The sequence below is a fragment of the Pseudomicrostroma glucosiphilum genome (genome assembly GCF_003144135.1).
Source record: "Pseudomicrostroma glucosiphilum strain MCA 4718 unplaced genomic scaffold BCV69scaffold_7, whole genome shotgun sequence".
Classification (NCBI taxonomy): domain Eukaryota; kingdom Fungi; phylum Basidiomycota; class Exobasidiomycetes; order Microstromatales; family Microstromataceae; genus Microstroma; species Microstroma glucosiphilum.
This window is the reverse complement of record NW_020289919.1, coordinates 1-25,780: the sequence shown is the minus strand read 5'-3', so window position 1 is coordinate 25,780 and position 25,780 is coordinate 1. Positions and strand designations below refer to the sequence as shown.

Genomic DNA, 25,780 nt, shown 5'->3' with positions numbered 1-25,780 from the left:
CCTTCCTTCCTTCCTTTCTTGCCTCCCTCCCTTGGTCCTGGTCAGCATTGCCTACCCCACTACTCCAACATGATCATCTCCCACGCATAGAGCTTATACAGATTGACTCAGGTCGAACCTTGCCCGCTCTGCTCCGCGCTTGGTATGGCCCCTTCTTCACCCCCACCGGCTGTAGGCAGCAGCAGCAGCAGCAGCAGCGGCAGGAGCAGTCGTCCCCGGCCTTCGTCTTCTGGCCTACCCCGGCCGCACAAGGCCCTCGACCCCTCTTCATCCTCTTCATCAGCTGCAGAAGGCGACTCTCTGCCAGTCGTCGTCCCGAAGAGGAGGCGCCTGGAGCTCAACGGATTGAGGTTTGACAGCCCCGGCGCCGCCTTCGACCAAGAGATTGACATTACCAGTGGCAGACCTAGCCGGAGAGCAGCTTCCTACTCATCGGCGCCAGCGGGTGACACTTCAGGTAGATCAAGTCCCTTGATTCGCAGCTCAGCTCTGCAGACAAGCTCGTCCTCTCGAGCGCCATCACCTCCTTCCCTGCCAGGGCAAGATCATACAGCGTCTTCTTCGCGGCTTCGTCCAGGTTCCGACACCTCCTCGTCCGCTATTCCAGCGGTACCGCCAACCGATCGTACAGCTTCGTCTCCACCCACCGTCTTATCTCCTCGCAGTGGCGATGAGAGCAGTAGGCGGCAAAGACGGCCATCACGGAAGCTCAGAGAGGCATCGGAGGAGCAAAGAAGGCCCGGCCACACCTCTCCCGCCCGGTCTCCACCTAGAAGGCTACCTATAAAACCGACCAAAGGCAAAGCTGCTCACTCCTCGTCGTCTGGTCGTGAGGCTGGATTGGCAAGCAACCTCCACAAGAAGAGGAGCGCAGTCAATGGGATCTCACAAGATCGGGAACGCTCAGGTGGGGACAAAGAGGACAGGATTGGTCAGATTCAGAAGCAACTAGATGATGTACATACCGACCACGATGGTCTTGTTAGAGAGCTCTTTCATCTGACCAAATTCGTCACGTACGTCGGATACGATCCTGAGGTAAGTTGAACATATCCGGCCTAGCTGAATGGAGGTAGTCCTGATATGCAGCTGACCATTTCTCTCTCGTGCATGTGTTCAGGCTGTCAAGGACGATCGCTCCCACGTCTTCGAGCATTTTCGCTTTCAGAATGGTCTCAATCTCGAGGCGCAGCTGGCCTCGGGGCCGTCGGCTCGTATGACTAGAAGACACGTAAGCCGGCGAATGGACGATCTCTCCCTGCGCAAGGCCAGCTCGCCTTCGCAAAGCAAGACTGAAGGCATATCGTCAGCAAGCAAGGGCAAAGGGAGAGCCTCGACTTTAGACGAAGAAGTTGTTGGGAATCTCTCATCCTCGCAGAATCGCGACGTTCTTAAGAAGAGTGATGCCGGATCGTCTGCCAGCACATTGCGCGGTAAGGGCGGCAAGATCATGGTTGCAAATTCGTTAGGGACGCCAACTCGGACATACAAAATACAAAAGCACAAGGCATCACCTCTAGAGTCAGGTACGGGCTCTAGTGGTCGACCTCCTCATCAACTCTTTCGTAACTTCCATCGGCAGAGAGACCTGCCCGAGTCTGCCGCTGAAGAAGAAGAGAGAGCATTACAAGACTATTGGGCCCGCAGTCAGCCCAGGCGGCTGCCTCAGATCACTCCGACCTTGATGGCAACGCATCCTTCCCAAGTCCCTCTGACTGCTGCGTTCGGCGGCGACATTCGAGCTTACTTTGACAGCTTCCGATGTCTTGGCGAGGCAGGAGAGGCTGCCAGCGCGGCGGAGGTCAGGGCATTCGAAAAGCGAGACAGCGCAAGTCACGTCCGTATCGATCGCGCTCGCAGAGAAGGAAGGTTGTCCGGCGAACCATATTCCCTGACCGCTCTCCGACCGCCTCGAGATGCAATCACCGCGAGACCCAAGGGCATACACGATGTCATGATTGAGAAGATCTGCACCCACTCCGCCTCGGTGAAGGCTGAAGCACGGCACAAGAGGAATTTGGCAAGAAAGGTGTCTCGCATCGTGCAAGCATACTGGTCCGCCAGGACAGGTGATGGAGAGAAGGCGCGCAAGGCCCATGAACGCCACTTAAGATCTTTGGCCAAGTGGACAGTGAGAGAGGTCAATAAGCAGTGGAAGCTCGCAGTCAGTGTTGTCAAGGCTAGCAAAGCTAAGGCTGACAAGTTGGAGCGCGAGAGACAAGGAAGAGAGCAGCTTGGTAGGATTTTGGAGCAGAGTACCAAGTACCTTGGCGCAAGAGAGGAAGACCTCAGAAAGGGCAGACTAGAGAGCGAAGAAGCCAACGACGACGATGCTGTCACAGATAGCGATGACAGCGATCCAGGCTCCGGCGCATCTTCCGTTGCAGGCTCAGAATCCTCTCTTGAGTCCGACGTGTACAGTCTGGAGGACGACGGATCAGACAGCGCAGCCTCAATTGGAGCGGACGAAGACGAAGGCGACGAAATTGCTTCTCCTGACCTTGAATCCTTCGGCAAAGATAGCAATCACCTGTCGGCGTTGAAGGGCGCGAATGGACCTGCAAGCCAGTCTTCAGCAGCGCTGAGAGCTTCCAGTATTGATAACGGGTCGGATGCACCTAGCGAAGCCGAAGACACGAGCTCTGAACACAAGGTGGCGTTACTACAACAATTGCTGTCCAACGACGACAGCGATGCTTCAGTCGCACTTGAAGTACAGCAGAGTGCTTTCAAAGACCCAATCGTCAAGCATTCGCCCAATGGTACGATGCGCGATCACTCACCTGGGCCTACTCGCTTCACTCCTGCAAAGGCTTCCAGAACAAATGGCACCTCGAAAAAGCTCATTACCGAGATTGCAGTAGGAAATGGGTCCCATCATCGTGACAATTCAGAAGCGTCAGTTGAGTCACCTCCCCGACCGAAATCGAGTAGCCCAGAGAATCCTGATTCGCCTCATCAGGATCCTACCGAAGGAGGGTCGCACTCTCCGGATTTCGAAGTGAACGGCTTTGCCTCATCTGTAGAGGACGAAGACCTCGAACTCGATGACGAGATGGAAGAGGACGGAAGCATCAGCGGAACCTCCGAGGAGGACGAGGGCCTGATGGCAGACGCTGACTTGCCCATGGAGGAGCTGATGAAGCGATATGGCTACGCTAGTCAAGCTGGCGAGTGGCAGGCTGAGCCTGTCGCGGAAGAGGAAGATTCCTCACCCCAAGATGAGAATCTCATCAGCGCCGACATGACTTCCAGAACTTCATTGGTGGATGCTGTAGACGGCAAAGAAGAGACAGGCGAAGAATTAGTCCGAGGGTCTCCTGCGCCTTCAAAGTCACAAGCAAAATCTCCAGCGGGATCCTCAACGTCACTTCAGAGCTCCGCCTCGGTCACACGTGCGTCGTCGGTCGCACCAAGCGATGATGATGTCGTCAGCGCAGTAGAATCGCAACCTCGAGGTCTTCATCCACCCTTCCTGCTTCGAGGCTCCCTGCGACCCTATCAGCAAACTGGGTTCGAGTGGCTCGCCAGCCTGTATGCTAACAAGGCCAATGGTATTCTTGCCGACGAAATGGGGCTGGGCAAGACGATCCAGACTATCACTCTACTTGCTCATCTGGCCTGTGACAAGGGTAATTGGGGTCCCCACCTCGTCATTGCTCCGACCAGTGTGATGCTCAACTGGGAGGTCGAATTCAAGAAGTTCCTTCCGGCCTTCAAGATTCTGTCCTACTACGGCTCACAGAAGGAGCGCAAAGAGAAGCGTATAGGCTGGAATACGGAGCATCAATTCAACGTCTGCATCACAAGCTATCAGCTTGTTCTAGCCGATCAGCATATCTTCCGTCGCAAGCCTTGGGTCTACATGATCCTCGACGAAGCTCATCACATCAAGAACTTCAGATCCCAACGCTGGCAGACACTCCTTGGCTTCAATTCAGAGAGGCGTCTCCTTCTGACCGGAACACCTCTCCAGAACAATCTCATGGATCTTTGGAGCTTGATGTACTTTTTGATGCCCAATGGACTGACGGGAGTGGCTGGTGCGGGCGCTTTCGCCAATATGAAGGACTTTCAAGAGTGGTTCTCCAACCCACTAGATAGAGCTGTTGAGTCTGGTAGCTCAATGGACGAAGAGACTCGCAAGATGGTGAGCAAACTGCACACTGTGCTTCGGCCCTTCCTGCTGCGAAGACTCAAAACCGAAGTCGAAAAGGAGCTTCCCCAGAAGTATGAGCACGTCCTTTATTGCCGTCTGTCAAAGCGCCAGCGATTTCTCTACAACGACTTCATGAGTCGAGCAAAGACTCGCGAAAGTCTAGCTAGCGGCAATTACCTCAGCATCATCAACTGCCTCATGCAATTGAGAAAGGTGTGCAATCATCCTGATCTATTCGAAGTGCGACCTATCAACACCGCCTTCGCCATGGAGCGGTCAGTAGCAGCAGATTTTGAGATCAAGGATCTACTGGTTCGCAGGCAGCTCCTTGCCGGCCTGGATTTGCAAAGTCAGTCTGACGCACTCTTGCACAGTGCCATTTCCTTTGACGTAACCGGTAAGGAACACCTGACACCGATCTCTACCCGCGTAACTCGGCACTTGGATGCATCTCAAAAGCTTCCTTATGCCAAAATTGCCACCCCTGCCAAGCCATCCTTTGACTTCTGGACAATCGAAGGCTACCGCCGCACCCTGGAGCAGCGCAGACATGCAGACGAGGTGGCGGACTGGAAGCACAAGGCATACATCAATGGGCTTCGCACGCGCCAGCATCCCGTCTATGGCGCTACGTTGCTGTCGAAACTTCAACAACTTGGACATTCGGCGTCATTGCGTCCCCTTGGCGTCGTCGAAAATGACCGGCGCTCCTTTTGGTCGCGTTGCGATAACGTGTCCAGGCTGATCGTCTCAACTCAGGAAAGGGCGGAGACTATGGTGGATGCAGTAGATCGTTTCGCCATGGTCCCACCGAAAGCGTTGGCGCGTGACCTGCCAAGGCTTGCGCTGCCAGGCGTGACTTGGGACAAAATGCCAGAAGAAGCCCTCTCCCAACGTTTCACCTCGACATCGCACAGAGCAGCCACAAAACTTCAAATTGCCTTCCCAGACGCTGCACTGTTGCAGTATGATTGCGGAAAACTGCAAGAGCTCGACCTGCTCATGCGTCGTCTGAAAGCCGGGGGACATCGCATTCTGATCTTCACACAGATGACAAAGGTGTTGGACATTCTCGAGGCCTTCTTGAATCTTCACGGGTATCGTTATCTGAGACTCGACGGGTCTACACGGATCGACCGCCGTCAGGCCCTAACGGAGAAGTTCAACCGTGATCCTCGCATCGATGCCTTCATCTTGTCTACCCGTTCGGGCGGTCTCGGCATTAACCTCACCGGAGCAGACACCGTCCTGTTCTATGATCTGGACTGGAATTCGGCTATCGAAGCACAATGCATGGACCGAGCTCATCGCATTGGTCAGACGCGCGATGTCCATATCTACCGCTTCGTCTCCAAGGCGACCATCGAGGAGAACATGCTGAGAAAGGCAGACATGAAGAGGAGGCTGGACAGCGTCGTGATTCAAGGCGGAGAGTTCACCACTGAGCATCTCAAGAGAGGTGACTGGAGAGACATGCTCGATGATGACGGCACCACGCTAGCTGGCGTCAAGGTCGGCGACGCTGAAGAAGGTGCAAGCAGCGACCAGCGTGCTGCTTCCATACCGGACGAGCGCCTCCTGGCCGAAGCTGAGGACGAAGAAGACCGTGTCGCAGCTCAAAATGCCAGGCAAGAAATGGTGCTCGAGGATGATACCGTCACGGACTTTGTTCGGGAAGACGTCGAGACCGCTGATGGAGGCAGGGTGCCTGAAGCTGCTCCAGGCACGCCAATCGAGGGCATGGACCCTGTGGTAGAGGAGGACGGAGAAGAAGACGACGGAGGCACCGTCGACGATTATATGCTGCGCTTCGTCGAGAGGGACTGGGGCTTCTTCGGAGGTGGTGGATTCCGAGTCTGAGGCTTCAGATGAAAGGAGGGGCTTTCAAAGGGCAACTTCAGGCCTTTCCCAGGTGTTGCGACTCTTTGTAGAGATGCAGATACCTTACTGTTGTCGCGCTCAGATAGCTCTCTCGTTGAGCCTAGCGAACACAATCATAGGCGCTTACTTCGCAATTGTTCATCTGATTCGCCAATCCCAACGAGACTGAGGATGTGTCGCAGTGTCCCAAGCTCCGTGTACCATACGCCGCCTGTAGCAGTGGTGCTGGCCACCCCTGTCCCGCAAATTAAAGCTGTCCACATTGCGTAGCTGTAAGGGCACGGGCTATCGCTTATCATCATGATCTCGGTCCGAGCCTCGGCCTCCCTCCCTCACGTTCCGTAAGTTGGTGTATCTCTAGTCTATCACAACGAGCACCAGAGTAAGTGTTCTCACCAGAGGCAATTGATCGAGATGAGCCGGTGACAGCGGGTTGGGACCTGTGTCTCCCTTTCGCCTGTGCCGAGTGTGACATGCCAAGCCCGAGCTTCAGACCTTGCAGCCAGCTTGAACACTGGCGTGGGAAGGCGCCATCCGCCTCAGCCGTGTGGGTTGGCACAACCGCACAACGGCAGTATCGTTTGGCCGCCGCTGAACGAGGTACGCACAGGCACCGGCACCACCCGTCGCCAAGTCTGCGTACTGTTGGACGCCCGATGCGCCGAAGCTTCAATCACATCGCCGATCGGGCCAATATCATATTGACCCGTCGGGTCAGCCAGCAAAGCTCCGCCACATCGAGATCAGCCACTTTCGTTGAACAGCAAAGACAGCGACTGCTGCGGCTCGCTCGTGCTCTGCCCCATCCAGACTCTCTCCAACAGCATTGAACAATACCTCACAGCAGCAGTGTCTACTGTTCACGATGTCAAATACGCCCTCCTCTCACCATTGACACTGGACGGCATCGCAGCGAGATTGGCTGTCGATCTGGACGCCGCGGCGTACTGCATAACCGTGAAAACGACATTGCTGTGGCGGCGGGCCTACGTGTACTGATCGCGGGCGGCAACTAGTGAGTGCTGCAGAATCGCTCTAGCCCGCCGCCGTCACTGTATGACCAGGACTTCGCTACCTCACTCTTCAGTCGCAGCTGTTGGACTCTGACCAGTGGACCTGTGGCGCTGCTTGCGTTTGCGCAGCAAAACTTCGATCCCGCTTTCTCTTGGTTCCGGATTTACTGCGATCGCTTGCCTTCTTACGGTCTCGTGACGAGGTTGAGCTACGCACAGGTCGTCGCATACATCTCTCGCCGCCTGTTTCATCAGCTCAGGGACGCTCAAGGGCGCGCTGAATCCGGTGCAAATTAGCCTCGCAGCACGGGCAAGTACTTGCAGATCTGTATTGCACTTCTGGGTGGGATGTGTGGGATCTGCTTCATCGGTCGCGTCGTCATGATGATTGTTTCCATCGTACGAACTATGCGGCTAGTCGTATCATGAACACAGCAGACGCCAAGACCAGGGACGGTACAGTCTGCATGACCATCATCCGTACTGCTGAATTCTGGGGGCCGGCGGCGCAAACGTGACCACATGCATCAGTTTTCGCCTCCATGCTGGCATCAAAGCACAACAAGACGAAAATGTACGACGATTGGAAGACTCCAGACTTTGTTTTGGAGCTTGGGTCGCTACGTCGCCTGCCATGGTGTTCGCTCCTCTGCCTCCCTGAAACCGGGCCAGTGCAGCCGCCCGTTGTGTACCGACCCCGACATTCCATACGAAAGAGGAGAAGCAACACTTCGCCGATCAAGTGAGTACTTTGCAGAGTTCGAGGAGGCCGTGGGCTGTCGGATCATCCGACAGCTGGTATCGCTCGATATTACAGGCCGTCGCTCGCTCTGACACGTTGCGATGGCCGGACATCTTCGCATCCCATATGAGCCCGAGTAACAGTCATTGTGCGCTGCAGCGCTGCGACAGACATCGTCTCGACCTGCTCGTGTCTGGTACCTTGCATTCTCGGAATTATGAGCTACTTTGTCAGCTCCCTCCCACCTCAGCTGATAGAGTGGGGCAATGGCCCGAGAGCTGCCCCAAACACTATGGAACAAAGTCGCGTTGCCGGCGGCGTTTCCGCACGTTGCGCAATCGGATTCCGTAGAGTCGGTCCGTCGGAACGGTCGCTTACGACGGCTGCGAATGCCTGCTGTCACGGGGAGGACCCAACACGCAGGGCGAGGTAGTCTCCCCGCACCACAGTCTCGGCATCCTAAATTGGTCAGCGGGCATGCTGGTTCTTGGACATGGCGTCCGCACTTGTACGCTGGACGGACTCAGGCATGACTCCACTGTGCACTGACTGCTGCCTGGCGCGCGCCGAACTCCGCTCTGCGCCGGAAGGTACGACGGGGACAGATTTAAGTTCCTGATCTCATGCATCATGCAAGCCACGCCGATGGCCCAGCTTCTACCAAGGCCCGCCGCGTCATCCCTTCTCGGCCGGGGGTAGACCCACCGCATCCTCCAAATGGCCGGCGTGTCGAGCAACGGCAATGCAAAGGCCCATGAGAGGAAGCATCCTTCGGCCCCTTCGCGGCATGGCTTCTCTACCGTGACTTCGTCCTTCGCTCATCATGTCCACCCCTTCTTCTTCTTCAGTGACGCTGGAGGCTCTTGCTGCAAGTCTGGAATACGACCTGGACATCAGCCAAGTCTTGACAAGTGCTCGGTCTGATGTTGCCAACATCATTCTAGTTGCTATCATCGTTCTCATTGTCCGTGAGTATTGTAGCCGCCTGGTTCTGTACGACCTTGGCTAGATGCTGAGACCGTGCACCATCCCCGGCCAAATGTTATGTAGCTATTGCTTTATGGAAGCAATGGAGGGCGGGTACCCTGTGGATCTGTCGGCTGGAGAGGACCAAGCGTGGAACATACTTTGTGGTAAGTAGGGGCAGCGGTGAAGCCTCGTGGCTGAGCCGGAAAACCAACGACAAAGCTATCGCTGAACAATAGGAGTATGTACTGCATTTCTGCTCAGCTTCATCCCCTGAATTTTCTGCTGCCGCTTTTAGGCGTGAGCGCTATTCTTGTCGTATCGGCACTTGCCATACTGCTGGCTCCCACGCCACCTCACCCTCAACTGCAGTACCGCCGCTACATCGCCATGCTCTATGCAGCATCGATTATGGTGCTAGTACTGGGCTCGGGCGTTGTCATGGGCACTTTCGCTGCTTTACGCTTTCACGAGCGGCCGACTGGTAAAACGTCGCTCCTGAGGTCCTTTCTGTCCAGCGTAATCGGTTGGCACATTGCACACACTCCTGCGCTGGCGCTCATAGCCACTGGAGTACCAATCGTCGTGGTAAATGACGTATACCTGTCGCGGGCTTTCAGCAAGTTGGCACGGCTGCGACAGCTCGCTCAAGGAGCCCCGGCTATGCCAGCGTCAGCCTCAGAGGTCGCTCTTGCTACAGCTGCAAGAGCAGACTTCTTCCGAGCCTATGAAGCTTTTCGAGTCTACCTCTTCCTCTGGCCTGCCTATTGTCTTGCAGGCTGTCTGGTTCTCGCGCCGCTCACCTACTACCTTGTCCGGTACTTGTGGCGACAGCTTCAGAGTACAAAGGCCGCAAAACAGACGGGCTCGGAGTCTAAAAGGACAATCAGATACTTGGAGCTGTCGATCGGTATCGTCGCTGGTGTCTACTTCCTCATTCTGGCCACTTCCATCATCCTTTCGACTATGGCTCTATCCCAGGGTGTAACACTAAACAGGATTCTCAGAGAAGGGGTCTCCCGCATTCGTGATGCCCAACAGGTGACGATCACCGGCCTACCCTGGTTCTGCTGGGTGCTGGCTATCGCTGGCCTAGGAGCAGGCACACTGACAAGCTCTCGGCTCCTAGCAGCAGTCTCAGCACACAATGACCGGATCAAGTCTGACCATCAGGAGATCAACGGGTGGAGCGCGCTAGCTTCAGCGAAGGCAAACGCTGCCAGCCCGAACGAGTCCGCTGCGTCGCCAGCGGTCAGTGCCGATGGAAAAGAACTGGCTTAATCTATCGCGGGGACAGACCTTACCGCCGAACACAGCGGTCACAGCTCCAGCGATGGCCACAACAAAAGTCTCTTTGTCCCTTTGGCGCCAGCAGAAGAGCACCTAGACACTCGTGCTCGATGTGAGGGCCTTGAGGTCGGGGGGTCAGGCCCGATCATGCGCAATGGCCCAATATAAGTATTGCCCCCACAGGCAGCAAGTCTTGTACTGCAGGCGACGGTCGATCGCCAACCCTGCATCATCAAGGGATAATTGTCTTGACAGTCTAACTTACGATCGTGTCCTGAAGCGGAACGTTCCGGTCCTGGTGCTGGTCGTCCCTTTGTCGGCAGCAGTTCTTGATGCAGGCTGCGCCGAGCGCTGCAGAGAAGAGAGTTGGACCTTTGGCGCACATTGGGCCGATCGTCTTCACCTTGTATCGCTACCATCAGAGTCTCATCTAGCTTGCATTGTGGCTATGTGCCTTGTAATAATATGTATCAACAGTCTCGCATTTGTCGTCCGAGACTGTACAGTTCGAAGCGTTCACGAGATGCGGGGTTGGGGGCAAGTCTCCTTGGCGATGTCTATGCGAGCAACGGCGCCTGCTCTAGCTTCTTCGAGCGTAGCCCTCGACTAAGTCTTTATGTGATTTGCTTTCGGGCTTTGTATGAAACCTCCTGAGGGTAGATGCTGTCGCGTAGCGCAGCTGGTTCCTCCATCAAGAAGCTTCCCTGAGCGAGTCCCGTCAGGCCCCCTTTACTCTGCGGCTTTCGATTGGCTCTCAAGACACATCCTGCCAGGCGGGTCGTGCTATCAGATTTGCCTTATGACCTTGCCCGACTGTCTCAAGCGGCCCAAAGCAATGTTCCCGGCCTCGCTCCAGCGGCGCAGGATCGAGATGACATAGGGTTGAGATCATCTAGGGAACAAAAAAGAACACCCTTTTCATTGTCCAAGAGATCTGGAGTACAGCTTCTGAGAGCAGTGCAAGGGGCTCACTTCGTGCGAAGGAACCTTCGACTTGGTACCAACAATATGTCGCTTTTGGAGGAGGTAAAAGGAGCTGACACATTAACACGAGCTACGATGAGTCTCTTTCGTCCTAGATCTGAGGTAGCCAGGGCGTGCGCAGGGTAGCAAGCGGTGAACAGGTGGACGCTGTAGGAACGATGGTCAGGATTGTCATGAGTGGCGGGCTAAGTGAGCGCTCAGAAGCATTGCGAAAGAGCATAATGTTGCGACGACACTGCAGCACAACGTCTTGTAGCGCCCCACTGGGATTTCAACGAGAGGAATGCCACCGAGTGAGCGTGAGCAGTATTGCACCCTACTGTCCAGTACGATGTTGACGCTACAAAACACTGCACGGAGGTGCAGTTCAGCGCATCAGATCGGCTGTATTTGGAGGCTCTAGCGGCTCGCTCTCCTGCCAGGGCCTCCGCAATTGTATTGTGAGCAACCAAGTCCAATAACAAACCAAGTCCGATAACGCGAGTACCATTCTCGGGGGCGGGCTGTACACTACTGCATCGTGAGCCGCACCTAGACAAGGCTCTTGTATGCTACGTACGAGCTCAAAACCATCACCATCGTAGCACAGTACTGTTTACTGGATCTCCCAACTCCCTCAGACGCAGTGGCAGTCTAAAAGCCTGTCATGTTGTACAGTACAGTAGCAGCTGCAGCAGCATCTTATCAGTGCTACTCAATGCACGCTCCTTCTTTGCAGCGCACGAACCTCAATACTGTGGTGAGTGGCACGGTGAATACTGTAGAGCACCTACGTCAATCCGGATTTGTGAGAAGTGTCTGACGCGCTTGGGTCTTTAACGTCTCGGCCACGATATCAAATTGCGAGCAAGAAGGGGTCCATCTCGAGAGCGTCTCGAGGCGCCTCTGCATGTTGTACTGTACTGTACTGTACAGTATACAAGACGATACCTGCTCCTGTCCGATGCTGTCCTTGGCGGGAAGCGATCCCCAGTATTCTCCCGATGCATACCTCATGAAATGTGCACAGGCTGTCGTTTCTCGCGAGGCCCCGTACAATCGCATCACATCTTTGCCGTGGCTCAAGGCTTTTGATCGTTTATTGCGAGGTGCCAAACCATCTGTAGAGTTTTGATGCTGCACTTACCCCGGGCAGGCACATGGCAAGCCTCCTGTAGTGAGTGTTTGCCTTGTCTTGGGTCGATAATGTGACTGTAGCTTACAATCGAGAACTGTGGTTGGGCTCAAGACGAGCAAGCCGGTGCGTAAACGATTGGTACATCACAGTACGGTCAATCAGCAGGATAGTGTGTACTATAGATATATGGGGCTCATTTCTACCGCATGTCAAATGTGTGAGCAAGAGCTGGACAGCATCCCGCGGCGCAAAATGATCGAGTTCTGGCAGACCCACAGTAGTCCAGCGATGAGGCAATTGTGAGCACACACAGTACAGTAGTGCGGCACGAGTGGGAAGCACCGGAAGGGAAATGAGTAGAACGCTGGAGCGGGGAAGACCGAGAGCCACAAAGGCAACTTTTGCACACAGCGCTGGCAGCAGAACTCGACTTGTACAGTACTTCCCGTTGCGGCCAAAAGAGTAATGCTTGCAAAATGTGCGTATCATCGCAGCTGCAGTGAGTAACGTTTTCATGCAAAACGCATACAGTAGTGCGTAAATTTGCATACCAAAGAAGTGAGAAGTGCAATAAGTGCGGCAAATCGCGCCAGTGTCAAGCGGGAGACATTCGATCGTCCAAAAATTAGTAGCGCTACTTACTTGCAAGTCTATTGCCTCATGAACGCGTTCATCATCCACCTCACTCCAGTCTGTCATCTCTGCGCTCTTTAGCTCATCAGCATTGTGTTGCAGACCCAGATTTTCCGAGATTTGGGCAGCATTTGTGCATATTGTTGAATCTGTCATGAATCTACGCAGATATTCCTCGGCCAGACTGTCCAGCTTACTTCTGATATGGCCCACAAGCGTCCCATGCGTGTCATTGTCTTGTTTGCCAACATACAGTAGCTCTTCACCACCCCAAACACCCACTCACAGAGATTGAATGACGGTGTATAGCGAGGCTGAAAGATGAGCATATGTCCGGCATTGCTTATTGCTGGCTTGATGCTGACATTGATGTGGATTGGTGCATTGTCCATGACGATCTGGTGCGAGCCTCTCCTTTCCAGCTTGGAGAGCAAATGATGGATGCAAGACTCAAAGACTGCAGCATCTGTTGGTCCAAAGCGGCTCTGATGAGCGACGACCTATTTTTCCACAGAAACCGCCAGAATGAGCGAGAAATTGGCACTTTGGCTTGGTTCTGTGGCAATAGCTCGATTGCCTTGCTCGCTCCAGCCATACTGACGTGCAGATGCAAGATCGGATTCGCTTTGATCTACATCGCGGTACAGTAAGTACTACACAACATCAGACAACAGGACGATCTGCGACTGCTGTGCCAGAATTCCGGTCAAATGCCCAGTTTCGCATATCCAAAGATAGCGTTCAGCAGAGTACAGTCCGCTTTGCTGAGTCAAGGTACAGTCAAGCTGGGTCGGCTCGGGTGACACAAGGAGCGTGTCAGATATACTTTACAAGGAGTTGCCACGGTCACGTGTTGCATGGAGGTCATGATGATGTCAGTACTGTACATTACAGTACAACATTGGAATCGATTGTATGCATTAACTGCTTGCCGGACATGCAGAACCCGCTTCCGAGCGCAAGGCGAGGTCCTGTACGCAAGCTTCCTGCGTGAGATCGTCCAAAGTACCCAAATCCTCACAGTACTGTATCACTGCATTTGTACTCAAGCCTGACCCTCCCCGTCACTCCATGTTGGGCCGATCAGACTCTTTTCAGCAGCTTGGCGAAAGGTCTGGCGGCCTGTCGTGCATTTCGCCCGCTTGAGCCTGGGTCGAGGCCACAGTATAGCCATATCAGGTACTGTACAATAGAGTGCCCCAGTAAAGCAGCGTCTTACGAAATGAACCTGCATGCTGAGGTACTCTACTGTACATTGCTGAGCTTTGCAGAACCGAGTACAACAACACTGCATTGTAGCGGTGGAGCGACACATACAGTACTGTACGGTAAAGCACAGTGCAGTGTCTTAGTGTGTCAGCACTACGGCTGTTGGAGCTCTTGGTGCTTGGCGCGGGGATTGTACTGTACTGTACTGTACTGTATGGAACATCGAGGCACTGTACTGTACCGTAGGGTAAGACCCGCCCCGACACCAATGTGACGCTATCATGGATGTACAGTGGGACCGGCAAAAGCAAGAAAGGAGTAACGCACAACATCTATGAGCTGCGGTCGAGCTGGGTCACATGGCTTCCTTTCATACTGTATTCCGCCACGTCACGGTTGAGCGCAGCCTAACAACAGAGGTGCACCCCAGTGTAGCCACGTCTCTTACGCTGTTGTGCAGCATCACTACAGTATACCGTACGTGTGCAATACCTTGCGGCGCCTTGCGGCACCTTCTTACAAGACTGCATTTTGCATCCGGGACCCAGGAGCTGGACCTTCACGTGTCATTGAAGATCGATCAGGTCAGAGATGTTTGACGTGAGTATGATCGCGGTTCAAGAACGTTGTCAAAGTCAATCGTCGCACTCGGAACGTCAAAGTGCTCCACAGTACGGTACAGACGTTGGCAAAAGATCCGTGGAGTCGATCCAAGATGTCTGCAGATGACGCTTCACTTCTAGTCCGCTGGGACACCATATCGACGAGGCAGACATGACAAAAGTGTTAGCGTAAACAGGCTGGAGTCAAGGACGGAGCCCGTCCTTGGCACTCGAGGTGTCTCCCCCTGTGAGTGACTCGAACTTTACACAAGAGTAAACATATCTTGGTCTGCGGTTCGAGTGATGAAGAACACCCACCATTGGGGGTGCTTCGAAAGTGCTGCATCCTACCAACGCATTCGTAACACCAGTATTGTGATCAGCGAAGACGGGGAAAGTACGGAGGGGCACGGTGCATATCGCCCACGCTGATTTAAGAAGGCACAGCCTGATGTATAAGAGGGAGAAATGTGAAGCAACGTCGCTATACAGGTACAGAAGACCGAAAACATACTTAAGCTGGACACATGGGCGAGCCAGCTCGCCGTTGCTCTTCTATAGTTCCTATAGGAAGGATCATAGGACTGCCGCTGCAATTTCCCTATGCCTTGACCGTCTAACAGCTGACTCTGCAAGATCGAGACGGCGCTGAGCATGAGGTACATGCTCCTCGAGAACGTTTCGGCGATTAGGGAAAGTGGCATCGTCAGGACCACCTTGTTGGGCTACGACGCTCAGCGTCGGCACCGTGCAGTTCTTAGCGATCGCCCCTTTAGAGGGACCATTCTTGATTGGCACACAGCCTGGCAAAGATTTGAGAGATCCTAATACCTTCTCTTTCACCGATTCCTTTGTTTTGCAGGAAGAAGTCGTGTTCAGTGTAGGCACGAAAGGCGGGCAGCTTTTGAGGTCCCCAAACAAGTTGCCGGTGCATTGATCGACGGCCTTCTGCAGGACGGTGACGTCCCAGGCAGAGACGAAATCAGCGTGCATAGCATAGCCAACCGCATCGCCTGAATGAAGATGCAAGGGGATGGAAAGGGAGGTCAACTACCTGCGATGATCCTCTTGGCGAAACTGCAATCTCACCATTGGCCAGAACAAATCGGCTTTTGCCCGATGAGCTCCTTTTGAGGTTGCCGGTGGCGTAAACGAATTCGTAGAAGAGGGTCATCAACTTGACCGGATGCGAGGTGGGGCAATCACCACTGTCGGCAACTGTGCGGATGAGATGGTGTTGATCAGCAGTCGACTCAGGAACTGGAGTGACTGCTTCTGCTACTCACCTCCGTCGATTGGGTAGGACATGTGGCTCTGGTGGTCAGCAGAATCGAGATCCTTCCCGTTCCAGCACGAAGGAAAGACGATCTGTGTTCGCAGACCTTGTGGACACGGTCCGGTTGGCAGGCTGAGAAAAGAGTAGCCTTAATAAAAACACGATGTGCGGTTCGGCCACGTCCCTGCGAAGTACTCACGTCTTTGTAGTGTTGCTACCGTCCTTGTAGTTGAGGCAGACGTAAGAGACAGCAAGAGCTTTCGTTGGGTCTGGATCAGGAGAGTCCATTGCAGTGTTATTGCCGGCAATCATCTTTAAGCCCTTTGGAAAGGCCGTCAACTTTCCGTTGGCGCCCATCTTGGGTCCACCCCGATTAAGATAATAAGTGTTGACGTAGCTGAGGGGGACAGAGGAAAAGGTAGACTGCGAGGAGAAGCACGTATCAGTAAGGCGGCAGAGGCTCAAGGTATCCTTCCCTTTTCGTCCCGCTCTTGCACTCTACTGACATTCTTCGCGTGGTAGTAGTACAGCTGAGGTGCCCAATAGTTGCTCTTGTCGGCTTTGACCCCACTCGTGGTGCAGAGGGCGTTCTTGTCCTGCGAGGAGAGTATGGCTGCCGAGCCAACGAAGGCATGGGTGTGACTGGACGTGCCATTCGGAGCGAGGATGGGATCGAGCCGCTGCGAGACCAAGGGGCTGTGGGTTATGATCCAGAAAGATCGCCCAGGAAGAGCCGAGAGCACGAGGACCACGACGAAAGAGATGAGGCTATACATCATGAGAGTGTGAAAGTGCTACTGCGACTAGAATCGAGAGAGCCAGCTTCAAGATCTGTCTGCAAGAGGCTTCCAGGTAAAGACGGTGCACCGCTGAAGGGTGATGGTTGAAGAAAGAGGAAGGTGGGAGAATGCCGACGAAGGAGGTTATATGTGGACTGTGTATGACATTGTCGCTGACCGATCACTTTCCTGTGGGCGTCATGGCTCAGGGGCAACACGTCGGTTGCGAAGGTCTGGGTCAGCCCGATGGTAGCAGTGCGGGGACTGGCCTGAATGAACAAACAAGCTGCAGGCTGCACGGGGCTCGAGTCCGTAAAGGCGCGAGGGACGTCGGAGAGTAAAGGGGTCTGATCGGTGACTAGATCCGAACGGCCCGGCCGCCGTGTACGCGTCCATCGCCTCTGCTTCACGCGCCGAAGCAATCAAGATGGCCGGGGGGCCAGGGGGGGCCGTCCTGACAATCAAGGGCTGGAGAGAGCGGGAAAGTAGATTGGAGTTCACGCCGACCTTATCCTGACGTAACAGGTACCAGGACAGCAGCCGGGCCCGACACTGTTGCGCTTCTCATGCCATGGAAGGCCATCTCGAGAGTGCTGTACGCAAGGGGGGGACCATCGTAAAGCTTATCATCAAGGGTAGGAGGTGGGCGTGCAGAAAGTGCAGGACAGCAGATTGGGGCCTCATCGACGTTCGGGCCACACATCTGAGATGTAGCAGGGACACTGGCTGACGAGAGATGAAGCAGAGCTGCACTAGGCCGCCGCTCACTAGATGGGCATCTGTCGGCCCATCCTCAAAGCCAATCTGCTATTTGGTCGTGTGCTCAGGTAGCCATATAGTACCGTTGGGATCGGTGCAGGATATGAGAGAAGCTCGCACGTCGGGTGAGAAGCAGGCTGGCGCATCGTTGCTCTCGAATGATGTTCCGTTCCGGTTCTCACGTCTCTGCGCCCGAGGACGGAAGGAGACTTTTTGGGTTGAGCCGTGGACCGCCAGCCCCAACCAAGTCCCCTTGGCCTAGGGCCCCAGCGCGCGCGACGGGCGGGTGGGCGGAGAAGGGAGGGAGCGCCTAGGCAGCATGGCCACTTCCTCGCATTCTTCGCGGGCACAGAGACCATCACTCCCTCACCCGCCTACTCCCTCACCTCATCTCACCCACCTCACCATCTTTCTCCACCTCATCCGCGGGACAGACATACCAACGATGGCTTCCCTCGCTCGCTCTGCGCTGAGGCCCTTCGTCGCAGGACGGGTCGCTGCTGTGAGTTTGCTGCGCTTCCTCTGCTCCTTCTAAACTGCAGGTGATCAAGGCGGGAAGGACGCATCGAATCAGCTTTCGTCCATTCCCTCATTGGAGGTGCACACAGCCGTGCTCTGCCTCTGCTGTCGGCCGAGATGCTGCCTTGCCGTCTTGAGCAGACGTCTCACCGGTTCATCTCGCTGCTCTTGGCATTAGATCGCTTACTCATACATGCCCCACTTGCTCCCTCTGCCGCCCTCTCACAGCCCCTCCGATCCGCCGCCGCCATCCCCTCTCGCTTCGTTCACATCACTGCCGACTCTGCTTCCGCACTCGATACCCCACCTGCCTCCGCTTCCGAGACTTTCAAGGTTCAGCTCTCCGAGGAGTCCTTCAAGGTCTACAAGCATGACATGCCCGGCCTCGAGGTAGAGACTTCCAAGGAGCACCTGTTGAAGCTGTACGAAGAGATGGTCAAGATGAGGAGGATGGAAATGGCCGCTGATCAACTCTACAAGCAGAAGCTCATCAGAGGTTTCTGCCATCTGGCCATTGGACAGGTGCGTGTGCCTCACCGAAGCTAGCTCAGCCCCGAAGATCATAGCTGACACCTGCCTTCGCCCTTCCCCGTCCTTTGCGCCGTCAGGAAGCCGTCGCTGTAGGAATGGAATCCGGCATGAAGCCATCGGACAAGCTCATCACCGCCTACCGCTGTCACCCCTTCACCATCCAGCGGGGTGGAACAATCAAGTCGGTCATTGCCGAACTCTTCGGTCGCGAGGCTGGTATCTCCAAGGGAAAGGGTGGATCCATGCACATGTTCACACCCACCTTCTTCGGTGGTAACGGAATCGTCGGAGCCCAGGTCCCCGTCGGAGCTGGTATCGCCTTTGCTCAGCAGTACCTCGGTCGCAAGGACGCTGTCTTTGCCATGTACGGTGATGGTGCCTCCAACCAAGGACAGGTCTTCGAGTCCTTCAACATGGCTGCTCTGTGGAAGCTTCCATGTGTCTTTGTGTGCGAGAACAACAAGTACGGAATGGGAACCAGCGCTGAGAGGTCATCGGTGAGTAGCATCGGAGGATGGCCGTTCAGGGTCTCTGTCTCAAGGCTGACCCTAAACTTCGCGTGCTTCCTTGTCTAGATGAACACTTCCTACTACACTCGAGGAGATGTCATTCCTGGTCTTCAGGTTAATGCTATGGACGTCCTCGCCGTGCACAAGGCTGTCAAGCATGCTTCTGAGTACACCCTTGCTGGCAATGGCCCCATCATCCTCGAGATGGTCACCTACAGGTACCAGGGTCACTCACTCTCCGACCCTGGGACCACCTACAGGACACGAGAGGAGGTCCAGAAGATGAGGAGTGGCAGTGACCCCATTCAGGGTCTGAAGAACAAGATTCTAGAGTGGGGCGTTGTGGAGGAATCTGACCTCAAGGCTTTGGACAAGGCAGCCAAGGAAGAGGTGGATCAAGCGGTCGAAGAGGCCAAGAAGAGCCCTGAGCCTGACGTCAAGGAGCTCTGGACAGACATCTACTACCCTGGCTCCGAGCCCGACTTCATGAGGGGTAGGGAGAAGGAGGAAATTCACTACTACCGAAAGTAGGCGATTGGGTGTAGCCCTCATGACCGAATCGCTAGACGCAGGCGATGCCTCGATCTACGGACTTCGGAATCATCATGACAGACGGGAGGCAATGAAGACGTGTTCAGGTAATCTTCATATTCGCATCTCCTTTAGACCAATTCAGTCATTGCAGATCATCCATTCTGTGCCCCGACGCGATGATCTCTTTTCGCCCAGTACAAGCTCATGACCATTTCAGTGGAGCGCTTTTACGTTCTTCAGGATTTCCTTCTCCCATCGAGACTGTGCCCTGTTTGTCCAATGCTTACTCGCATGCGATCGAGCCTTCTTGGGTGTACTCTGGAGCCAGTCACTGAAAGATAAAGTCTTCTTCAGCTTCGGTTTCTGCGGGAGCGGTGGGTATCCGGGTGCGACTCTCATCGAGGGAGGGCGAAAATAGTCGCGCAGTCCGTTGTCCTGGCGCTTCTCTAATGGCAAGCTGCAGATGCCACTCACAGCGAAGCTGCAAAGGCAACAAGTGAACACCACAAGGCCGAACAACGGACTGTACCTCATTGCACTTTGGTTTGGAAGGCCGAGGAGGTCTTTTCGAGTGCTTGGGGGGCGTGATGAGCACGGTGCCTGACGTTGACGACGAGGATAGCTGCAAAGATAGCTTGCCAGGGGGAGTAGGAAGGCCTGCTTCCTTGGATGGTTTTCGATGAGGGTAGAGACGAAGCTGGTCGTGCAACAGGAGTGGGAGATGATACAGAAAGCGGCAATCTGCAACCGGCAATCGGCAGAGACGGCCTGTGTCTTTAGTAGTACTGAGGTTTTGCAGAAGCAAAGTTGCTGGGAGCAGGTCCTTGTGACGTCCCTTTGGGTCTCGCTAAGTGCTCTTGTGGTGCGGCGCATTGCCACGACGCAACAGCAATGCAGGGTGGCAAGCTGTGTCCGTCGTTGCCGAGGCGGTCGACAGACGGCGTTCGGCTGCACACCATGTTGGTCATGGAATGAGGGGAAATTCTACATGCGACCGAAGTCAGGTAGCGACGGTGATGCAAGATGTCTCTGCAAGCGTCTGGTGTTCACGTCAGGGGACGAGGCTACGGTGCTAATGAGACACAATTGATTGCTTTGTTTGAGCGTCGAAATCTATGACTCTGGTCAGAAACCGAGCTTGTCTTTCAACTTCTTCCACATGCTTGTCCTGCTTGGCCTACGCCTCCTGTTTGATGCAGGAAATGCGAAGCTTTCGGGCATTGAAATCGATTCCTTCTTCAGCCAGTGCTTGAAAGAAGGGGAAGGACATAATGAGCTGGGTAGTGACGCAGCCTTGACATCCGGCGAGGGCAATGGGTGCGCCCTTCGATGTCCGGCACCGCGTCCTGCTATCGGAGCATCTGAATTGCGAAAGCGGCTCCGCTCGTGAGAAGCCGAAGCAAGCGGCACGTAATGTGTGGTCATTGAGGAAGTCTTGCGATGTCTCGGTAGCTCGGGGAAGAGCCAATCCCCGCCACGGGTGTCCAATCCAATGCCGCGCGAAGGCGGCCATTACGTACGGAGAGACCGCATGTACAAGGAGCAGCAAGGCAAGTAGTCTCATTGTGCTGCTGACGCTGGCGTGGAAGACGAGTAGAGGTGAAACGATTGATGCTGGCGAAGTCGTGTCTATAGGCTGGCGTTGGAATGTTCGTGTGCATCACGGAGTGCGATCTCTTCGACAAACGTCCGATACTTATCGATCGAGACTGGACTATTCCACCGTTGCACACGATAAAAGTTTCGCGAGGTGATAGATGAATTGATAGCAATGGCTGCTTCGGCGCATCCGGGCCGCTGGACCCGTATCCAGATGAGCGTGTCTAAACCCGCTTTGCGACCATGCAGTATCAATGAGTCGCGTTCTATTGCCGTCGCCGAAGAGGTCGCGGTTCCTCTTGCTGCTTCCTGCTCTTCCTTTCCTGGTCTTCTCCGCTCACTCACGCTTCCGTCTTTTGCCTCCAAGTCGGTCCTTGAGGCTGGCCCACAAGCCCTTGCGCTTAGTATTCGGCGTGGTTGAGGATTCGCCATGGTGCCACGTCGAGCGTGGCGGTGTAGACGTCGAAGTGCTAGACGAAGACCGACTTCGGAAGCTGTGAGGTATGGAGATTTGGTCAAATCCGATAGGCGGATCGACTCGGCCTGAAGGACTGGGTGCTCGGCGGGGCGGACTGAGCACCAGGGGCGATGTTGGCGACCTTCCGCGCGGCGGAGACGGCGACTCTGAGGGACTCAGCACAGGACTCGCTACCCTCACGGGAGGTTCAGGGGACGACTGATGGGACGAAGAAGTAGTGTCCCAGGAAGAGAGAGGAGTGGGTGCTCTGGGGCGTCTAGCCGCAAAAGGGAGGTATCTGCGCCAGCCGCGCTTCACGACAGTGGACGAGCCACTCGTTAAAGCATCGGCAGCGACCAAGAAAAGCAACAACACTGACACGCCGGTAGACAGGTGCAACCTCATCCTTGGGTAGGGGCAGAGGCTTCTGATTCCGCTGGTTGCTTGGGTGAGCGCTGTGCGTAGGGGTCGCCAGGACCTGCCGTCGTACACCCAGCAAGAGGAGGAATGATTCAGTAAGCGCCGATGGTATGCAATGCAATGTGCTATTGAAGACAAGACACGATGAAAGACAGTCGATATGAAAATAGCATAGGAGGCAATGGCGAAGACGTCGGACTGGCCATGCACTTATTACGAACTCGGTTGCACATGAGCGCAAGGGGCAATGTGCGGCAAATCAGCAAAGTACCACCGAGAGCAGTACGTGAGAAAGCGGTGGTGCCTCGACAGCGCCTATTTTGCTTTAAAACAAGCGTTGAGGGAAATACATTCTCAGGCCCACGTACAGCAGCGGAACATTGCCTGCTGTCTCTTGAGCCGGTGAGCACCGCCTTCCTTCGATTGCTTACTTGACTGATCGACTGAGCGGCGACGTTACGTCGCCGGTAAGGCTGAGTCAAGTGCGACGATGCGAACAGTACCTAAAGACTATGCCAGCCTTGTTAGCACAGCGGTGAGAAGGGCAGCATTGCCCTCATCTCCTGCTGCGGGGTCACTGCCTCCTTGTACAACGCATAGCCCCAGAGACCGTTGTCATTCTGACGTCTTTGCGCTACTACCTCTCCCGCTCATTGCTTTGCTCTGCAGACCTCGAGAGCAAAGGCGGCGATGATCAGCCATCACTACTACTATGCATCCGGAAGGTCATCTACAGCACATCACCAGCACAACAGCAACGGGCGAGGCTGCGTGCTCGCAAGGTCAATCTATGACCGTCTTTGTCAGCACGGCCCGGGGCGCGCTCGCGGCACAATAGAACTCGAGTGGCTTGCAGCTCCGCTCCGCCCCCGCCGTCATCACATGCCATTTGTTCCGACCACTACCACCACCACCACCACACTACCACACATCACATCTACCCATCGATCTCAAGCCCACGACTCAGCCACCCTATAGATACAGTCGACACACCTGCCTTCTATACTCGACAGTCTCTACGACACGCCTGCCGAGACAAGCTCTGCGCAGCTCACAACCTTGTCGTTTGAGCCGCCATGGCATCTGCTTCCTCCCCCACTCTCTCCTCGTCCGCCGCTCCTCTTGCCCAATCGCCTCTTGCATCTCGCCCCACCTCGTATGACTTTGTCATTGTAGGTGCGGGAGTGGTGGGGTCAGCCCTCGCATTTTCGCTCGCTCGCTCGGGGCGGACAGTCTGCTTGCTCGAGCGTGACCTCTCCAAGCCGGATCGCATCGTCGGCGAGCTTCTGCAGCCCGGAGGGGTACGAGCCCTGTCCTTGCTCGGCCTCGGCGACTGCCTAGAAGGAATCGACGCCATCCCTGTCGAGGGGTACCAAGTCTTCTACGGGCCTCGAAGCGTGCCCATTGGCTATCCAGTCGAAGACGAGTCGGAAAAGGGGCTAGGCGTGGAAAGCGTCACGGGCAAGGTAGAAGGCAGAAGTTTCCACCATGGCAACTTCGTTGATGCTCTTAGGAAAAGAGCCCTCGCTCAGCCAGGCGTGACTCTCATCGAAGCCACCGTCAAGGACATCGTCACAAACGCTTCCGGCGTCATCGCAGGTGTCATCGCCACGGAAAAGCAGTCCTCGTCCTCGGCTGCGCCCTCCACCTTACGCATCGAAGGTTCAGTCACAGTGGTAGCAGACGGCTGTTTTTCCAAGTTTCGCAAGACTCATGGCTCCTCCATCGCTCCCACCGTCCGGTCCAACTTCGTCGCTCTCGAGCTAATCCACGCTCCGCTACCGGCGCCATACCATGGCCACGTCGTACTCTCGCCGTCCGGTCCGATTCTCCTCTATCAGATCAGCACTGAGCACACGAGGATCTTGATTGATGTGCCAGGAGAGAAATTGCCTTCTGTATCGAAGGGTGAGTTGCAAGCCCACATCCGCGACAAGGTCATCCCCTCCCTCCCTGAAAAACTGAGACCTTGCGTCTCGAAGACTCTTGAAAGTGGACAACGGCTGCGATCCATGCCAAATTCGTTCCTACCGCCTTCCATGCAAGGCCAGACTGAAAACAGGAAGGGAGTCATCGTCGTTGGCGATGCGATGAACATGCGTCACCCTCTGACTGGAGGAGGGATGTCTGTGGGACTGTGGGACTGTGTCCATCTCACCCGAGCACTGGGTGGAGCACGTTGGTCCCCACCTCTGCTCGCGTCGGAGCAATCTCAACCAAAGGACGTGACGGCCTCCGCTCCGGTTGATCTTCACGCCTGGTCCCACTCCATTAGGCCAGCTCTCCGCTCGTGGCACTGGTCTCGCAAACCGCTGGCATCCGTTATCAACATCCTGGCTCAGGCCCTTTACTCGCTCTTTGGTGCTGACGACGAAGCACTCGCTGTCCTTCGAGAAGGGTGTTTCAAGTATTTCGAGATGGGCGGAGAATGCGTTGCTGGGCCTGTGGGTCTCCTGAGCGGACTCAGACCCCGTCCAACGTTACTGGTCTATCACTTCTTCAAGGTGGCCCTGTTCTCCATCTGGTGCCTCTTTGCCCATCCCAGGGCGTACGCCTCCCGCAACGGCGAGATAGTCAGGAAGCCGGGAATAGCTGAGTATCCCTCGCTGGCGTTCAAGAGTCTACTCGTCTTCTACACGGCATGCGTCGTCATCTTACCGGTCATCTGGACAGAGCTCAAGGCCAATGCACCCACATTCGAAGACGTAACATCGTCATCAGCGTTGGGTGGCCAAACGACTCGAACGAAGAAGAAAACTCGTTTCAGCATCCAAGTTGGGCTCGCCCTAGCGGTAGTGGTCCTCGGCTTGTACCTTGTCACGGTGCCCCAAGACGCTTCGCTGCGCGGCTCAGACGGTCTCAATGACGGGGCATTCCATGATCTTCTCGACCGAGTCAACTCCTCCCTCCGGCATACTCGTAAGAGTGGCTACATGAATTACCTGCCTCTGCCGAAGAGGTACTTGGCATAAAAATTGTTTGCGTCATCCCTTCAAAGACCTGTATACCCACCACTCATCAGCATACCATTGTCCACTCAGTATCTTGTCATGCAATCCAGGCCTCGCTACATACAATGTGACACTGACACCTCTCTCAAGCAGGAGTGAACAATACGGCTCCTATTCAGCAGTAGAATACCGTCGGAGCAATCACAAGATCTTCGCAAAGTCAGAAGATCGCAAGAGTCGCGTAGATCTTTAGGCGAAGGGACCCATATGACAAGGGCTTCAGCGCGTGGTCCAGCAAGACGATTGGAAGACCCCTTCCGATGGCGCACCGACCTTCGCAACTCAGTCTCGACAGACACAGCTCCGATGACCCAACGGCCTCCTTTCCCTCCAGCACCTTGCAGCCAAAAAAACAAAGCGAGGGGCGAAAGCGTACATCACAGCGCCTTGACTTATATATGAGCGCGAGCAGAGAACACCGCCGCCTCCAGACCGCTACATCCTGTGATGAGTACTGCTTAGATGAGTCCAAGATACCCAGACGCTGCAGTTGTGCAAGCAATTGAAAGTACTGAACCTGCACTGCGTGCGACAGTACCGTTACACCTTCGTGCACCGCCATCATGCGCTCGCTTTGATGCCTGACACAGAGCCGAGTCAGTGTCAGCAGTAAAGTCATCCTCATGTGCAACCAAGGGACGCGTCTGAAGAATGGCTCTGTTCTCTCCCGTCCCTGCCTCTGTTGTGGCCTCTTTGTTGTACGAGGGGCAGGAATGGCTCTGTTGTGTCTGGTGTTCCTGTTCCTTTTGCTATTGATTGAGTGCGAGGGGCAGGAATGGCTCTGTTGTGT

General features: G+C 55.0%; 8 protein-coding genes across 8 annotated transcripts; 4 read left to right on the top strand and 4 right to left on the bottom strand.

Moving 5' to 3' along the window:
* The first annotated feature begins 19 nt into the window (after positions 1 to 19).
* On the top strand, positions 20 to 6,264 carry BCV69DRAFT_312487 (hypothetical protein). The gene is made up of 2 exons (XM_025494935.1): positions 20 to 1,038; positions 1,121 to 6,264. The coding sequence occupies exons 1-2, from the start codon at positions 145 to 147 to the stop codon at positions 6,017 to 6,019; spliced, it is 5,793 nt and encodes a 1,930-aa protein (XP_025347689.1). The 5' UTR covers positions 20 to 144; the 3' UTR covers positions 6,020 to 6,264.
* A 2,212-nt stretch (positions 6,265 to 8,476) lies between these two features.
* Positions 8,477 to 10,530, top strand: BCV69DRAFT_282741 (hypothetical protein). The gene is made up of 3 exons (XM_025492455.1): positions 8,477 to 8,763; positions 8,846 to 8,928; positions 9,026 to 10,530. Exons 1-3 carry the CDS (start codon positions 8,619 to 8,621, stop codon positions 10,040 to 10,042), a joined length of 1,245 nt encoding a protein of 414 aa, XP_025347688.1. The 5' UTR covers positions 8,477 to 8,618; the 3' UTR covers positions 10,043 to 10,530.
* A 4,642-nt stretch (positions 10,531 to 15,172) lies between these two features.
* Positions 15,173 to 16,648, bottom strand: BCV69DRAFT_277269 (hypothetical protein; the record flags this gene model as incomplete). Its single annotated transcript, XM_025491145.1, has 5 exons — positions 15,173 to 15,609; positions 15,686 to 15,814; positions 15,883 to 16,004; positions 16,072 to 16,295; positions 16,379 to 16,648. 5 exons carry the CDS (start codon positions 16,646 to 16,648, stop codon positions 15,173 to 15,175), a joined length of 1,182 nt encoding a protein of 393 aa, XP_025347687.1.
* A 1,398-nt stretch (positions 16,649 to 18,046) lies between these two features.
* Positions 18,047 to 19,500, top strand: BCV69DRAFT_249098 (putative PDA1-pyruvate dehydrogenase alpha chain precursor; the record flags this gene model as incomplete). The annotated part of the gene is made up of 3 exons (XM_025490325.1): positions 18,047 to 18,451; positions 18,538 to 18,957; positions 19,036 to 19,500. 3 exons carry the CDS (start codon positions 18,047 to 18,049, stop codon positions 19,498 to 19,500), a joined length of 1,290 nt encoding a protein of 429 aa, XP_025347686.1.
* Positions 19,368 to 20,596, bottom strand: BCV69DRAFT_191542 (hypothetical protein). The gene is made up of 2 exons (XM_025489621.1): positions 19,571 to 20,596; positions 19,368 to 19,516 (listed from the first exon to the last, which is right to left on the bottom strand). Exon 1 carries the CDS (start codon positions 20,374 to 20,376, stop codon positions 19,717 to 19,719), a length of 660 nt encoding a protein of 219 aa, XP_025347685.1. The 5' UTR covers positions 20,377 to 20,596; the 3' UTR covers positions 19,368 to 19,516; positions 19,571 to 19,716.
* A 752-nt stretch (positions 20,597 to 21,348) lies between these two features.
* On the bottom strand, positions 21,349 to 22,217 carry BCV69DRAFT_191493 (hypothetical protein). The gene has a single exon (XM_025489620.1). The coding sequence runs from the start codon at positions 21,962 to 21,964 to the stop codon at positions 21,440 to 21,442; it is 525 nt and encodes a 174-aa protein (XP_025347684.1). The 5' UTR covers positions 21,965 to 22,217; the 3' UTR covers positions 21,349 to 21,439.
* Positions 22,218 to 23,055: 838 nt separating this feature from the next.
* On the top strand, positions 23,056 to 24,951 carry BCV69DRAFT_287412 (SE-domain-containing protein; the record flags this gene model as incomplete). The annotated part of the gene is made up of 2 exons (XM_025493567.1): positions 23,056 to 24,706; positions 24,812 to 24,951. 2 exons carry the CDS (start codon positions 23,056 to 23,058, stop codon positions 24,949 to 24,951), a joined length of 1,791 nt encoding a protein of 596 aa, XP_025347683.1.
* A 100-nt stretch (positions 24,952 to 25,051) lies between these two features.
* On the bottom strand, positions 25,052 to 25,649 carry BCV69DRAFT_191477 (hypothetical protein). The gene has a single exon (XM_025489619.1). The coding sequence runs from the start codon at positions 25,613 to 25,615 to the stop codon at positions 25,151 to 25,153; it is 465 nt and encodes a 154-aa protein (XP_025347682.1). The 5' UTR covers positions 25,616 to 25,649; the 3' UTR covers positions 25,052 to 25,150.
* Positions 25,650 to 25,780: the final 131 nt, after the last annotated feature.

Excerpts from the sequence above, each read along its gene's own strand:
- BCV69DRAFT_312487 (XM_025494935.1), top strand. The coding sequence starts at position 145 with ATGGCCCCTTCTTCACCCCCACCGGCTGTAGGCAGCAGCAGCAGCAGC. Across the intron at positions 1,039-1,120 it reads ACGTCGGATACGATCCTGAG|GCTGTCAAGGACGATCGCTC; the intron begins GTAAGTTGAACA and ends GCATGTGTTCAG.
- BCV69DRAFT_282741 (XM_025492455.1), top strand. The coding sequence starts at position 8,619 with ATGTCCACCCCTTCTTCTTCTTCAGTGACGCTGGAGGCTCTTGCTGCA. Across the intron at positions 8,764-8,845 it reads TATCATCGTTCTCATTGTCC|CTATTGCTTTATGGAAGCAA; the intron begins GTGAGTATTGTA and ends AATGTTATGTAG. Across the intron at positions 8,929-9,025 it reads AGCGTGGAACATACTTTGTG|CTTCATCCCCTGAATTTTCT; the intron begins GTAAGTAGGGGC and ends ATTTCTGCTCAG.
- BCV69DRAFT_191542 (XM_025489621.1), bottom strand. The coding sequence starts at position 20,376 with ATGCGCCGCACCACAAGAGCACTTAGCGAGACCCAAAGGGACGTCACA.
- BCV69DRAFT_191493 (XM_025489620.1), bottom strand. The coding sequence starts at position 21,964 with ATGAGGTTGCACCTGTCTACCGGCGTGTCAGTGTTGTTGCTTTTCTTG.
- BCV69DRAFT_191477 (XM_025489619.1), bottom strand. The coding sequence starts at position 25,615 with ATGAGGATGACTTTACTGCTGACACTGACTCGGCTCTGTGTCAGGCAT.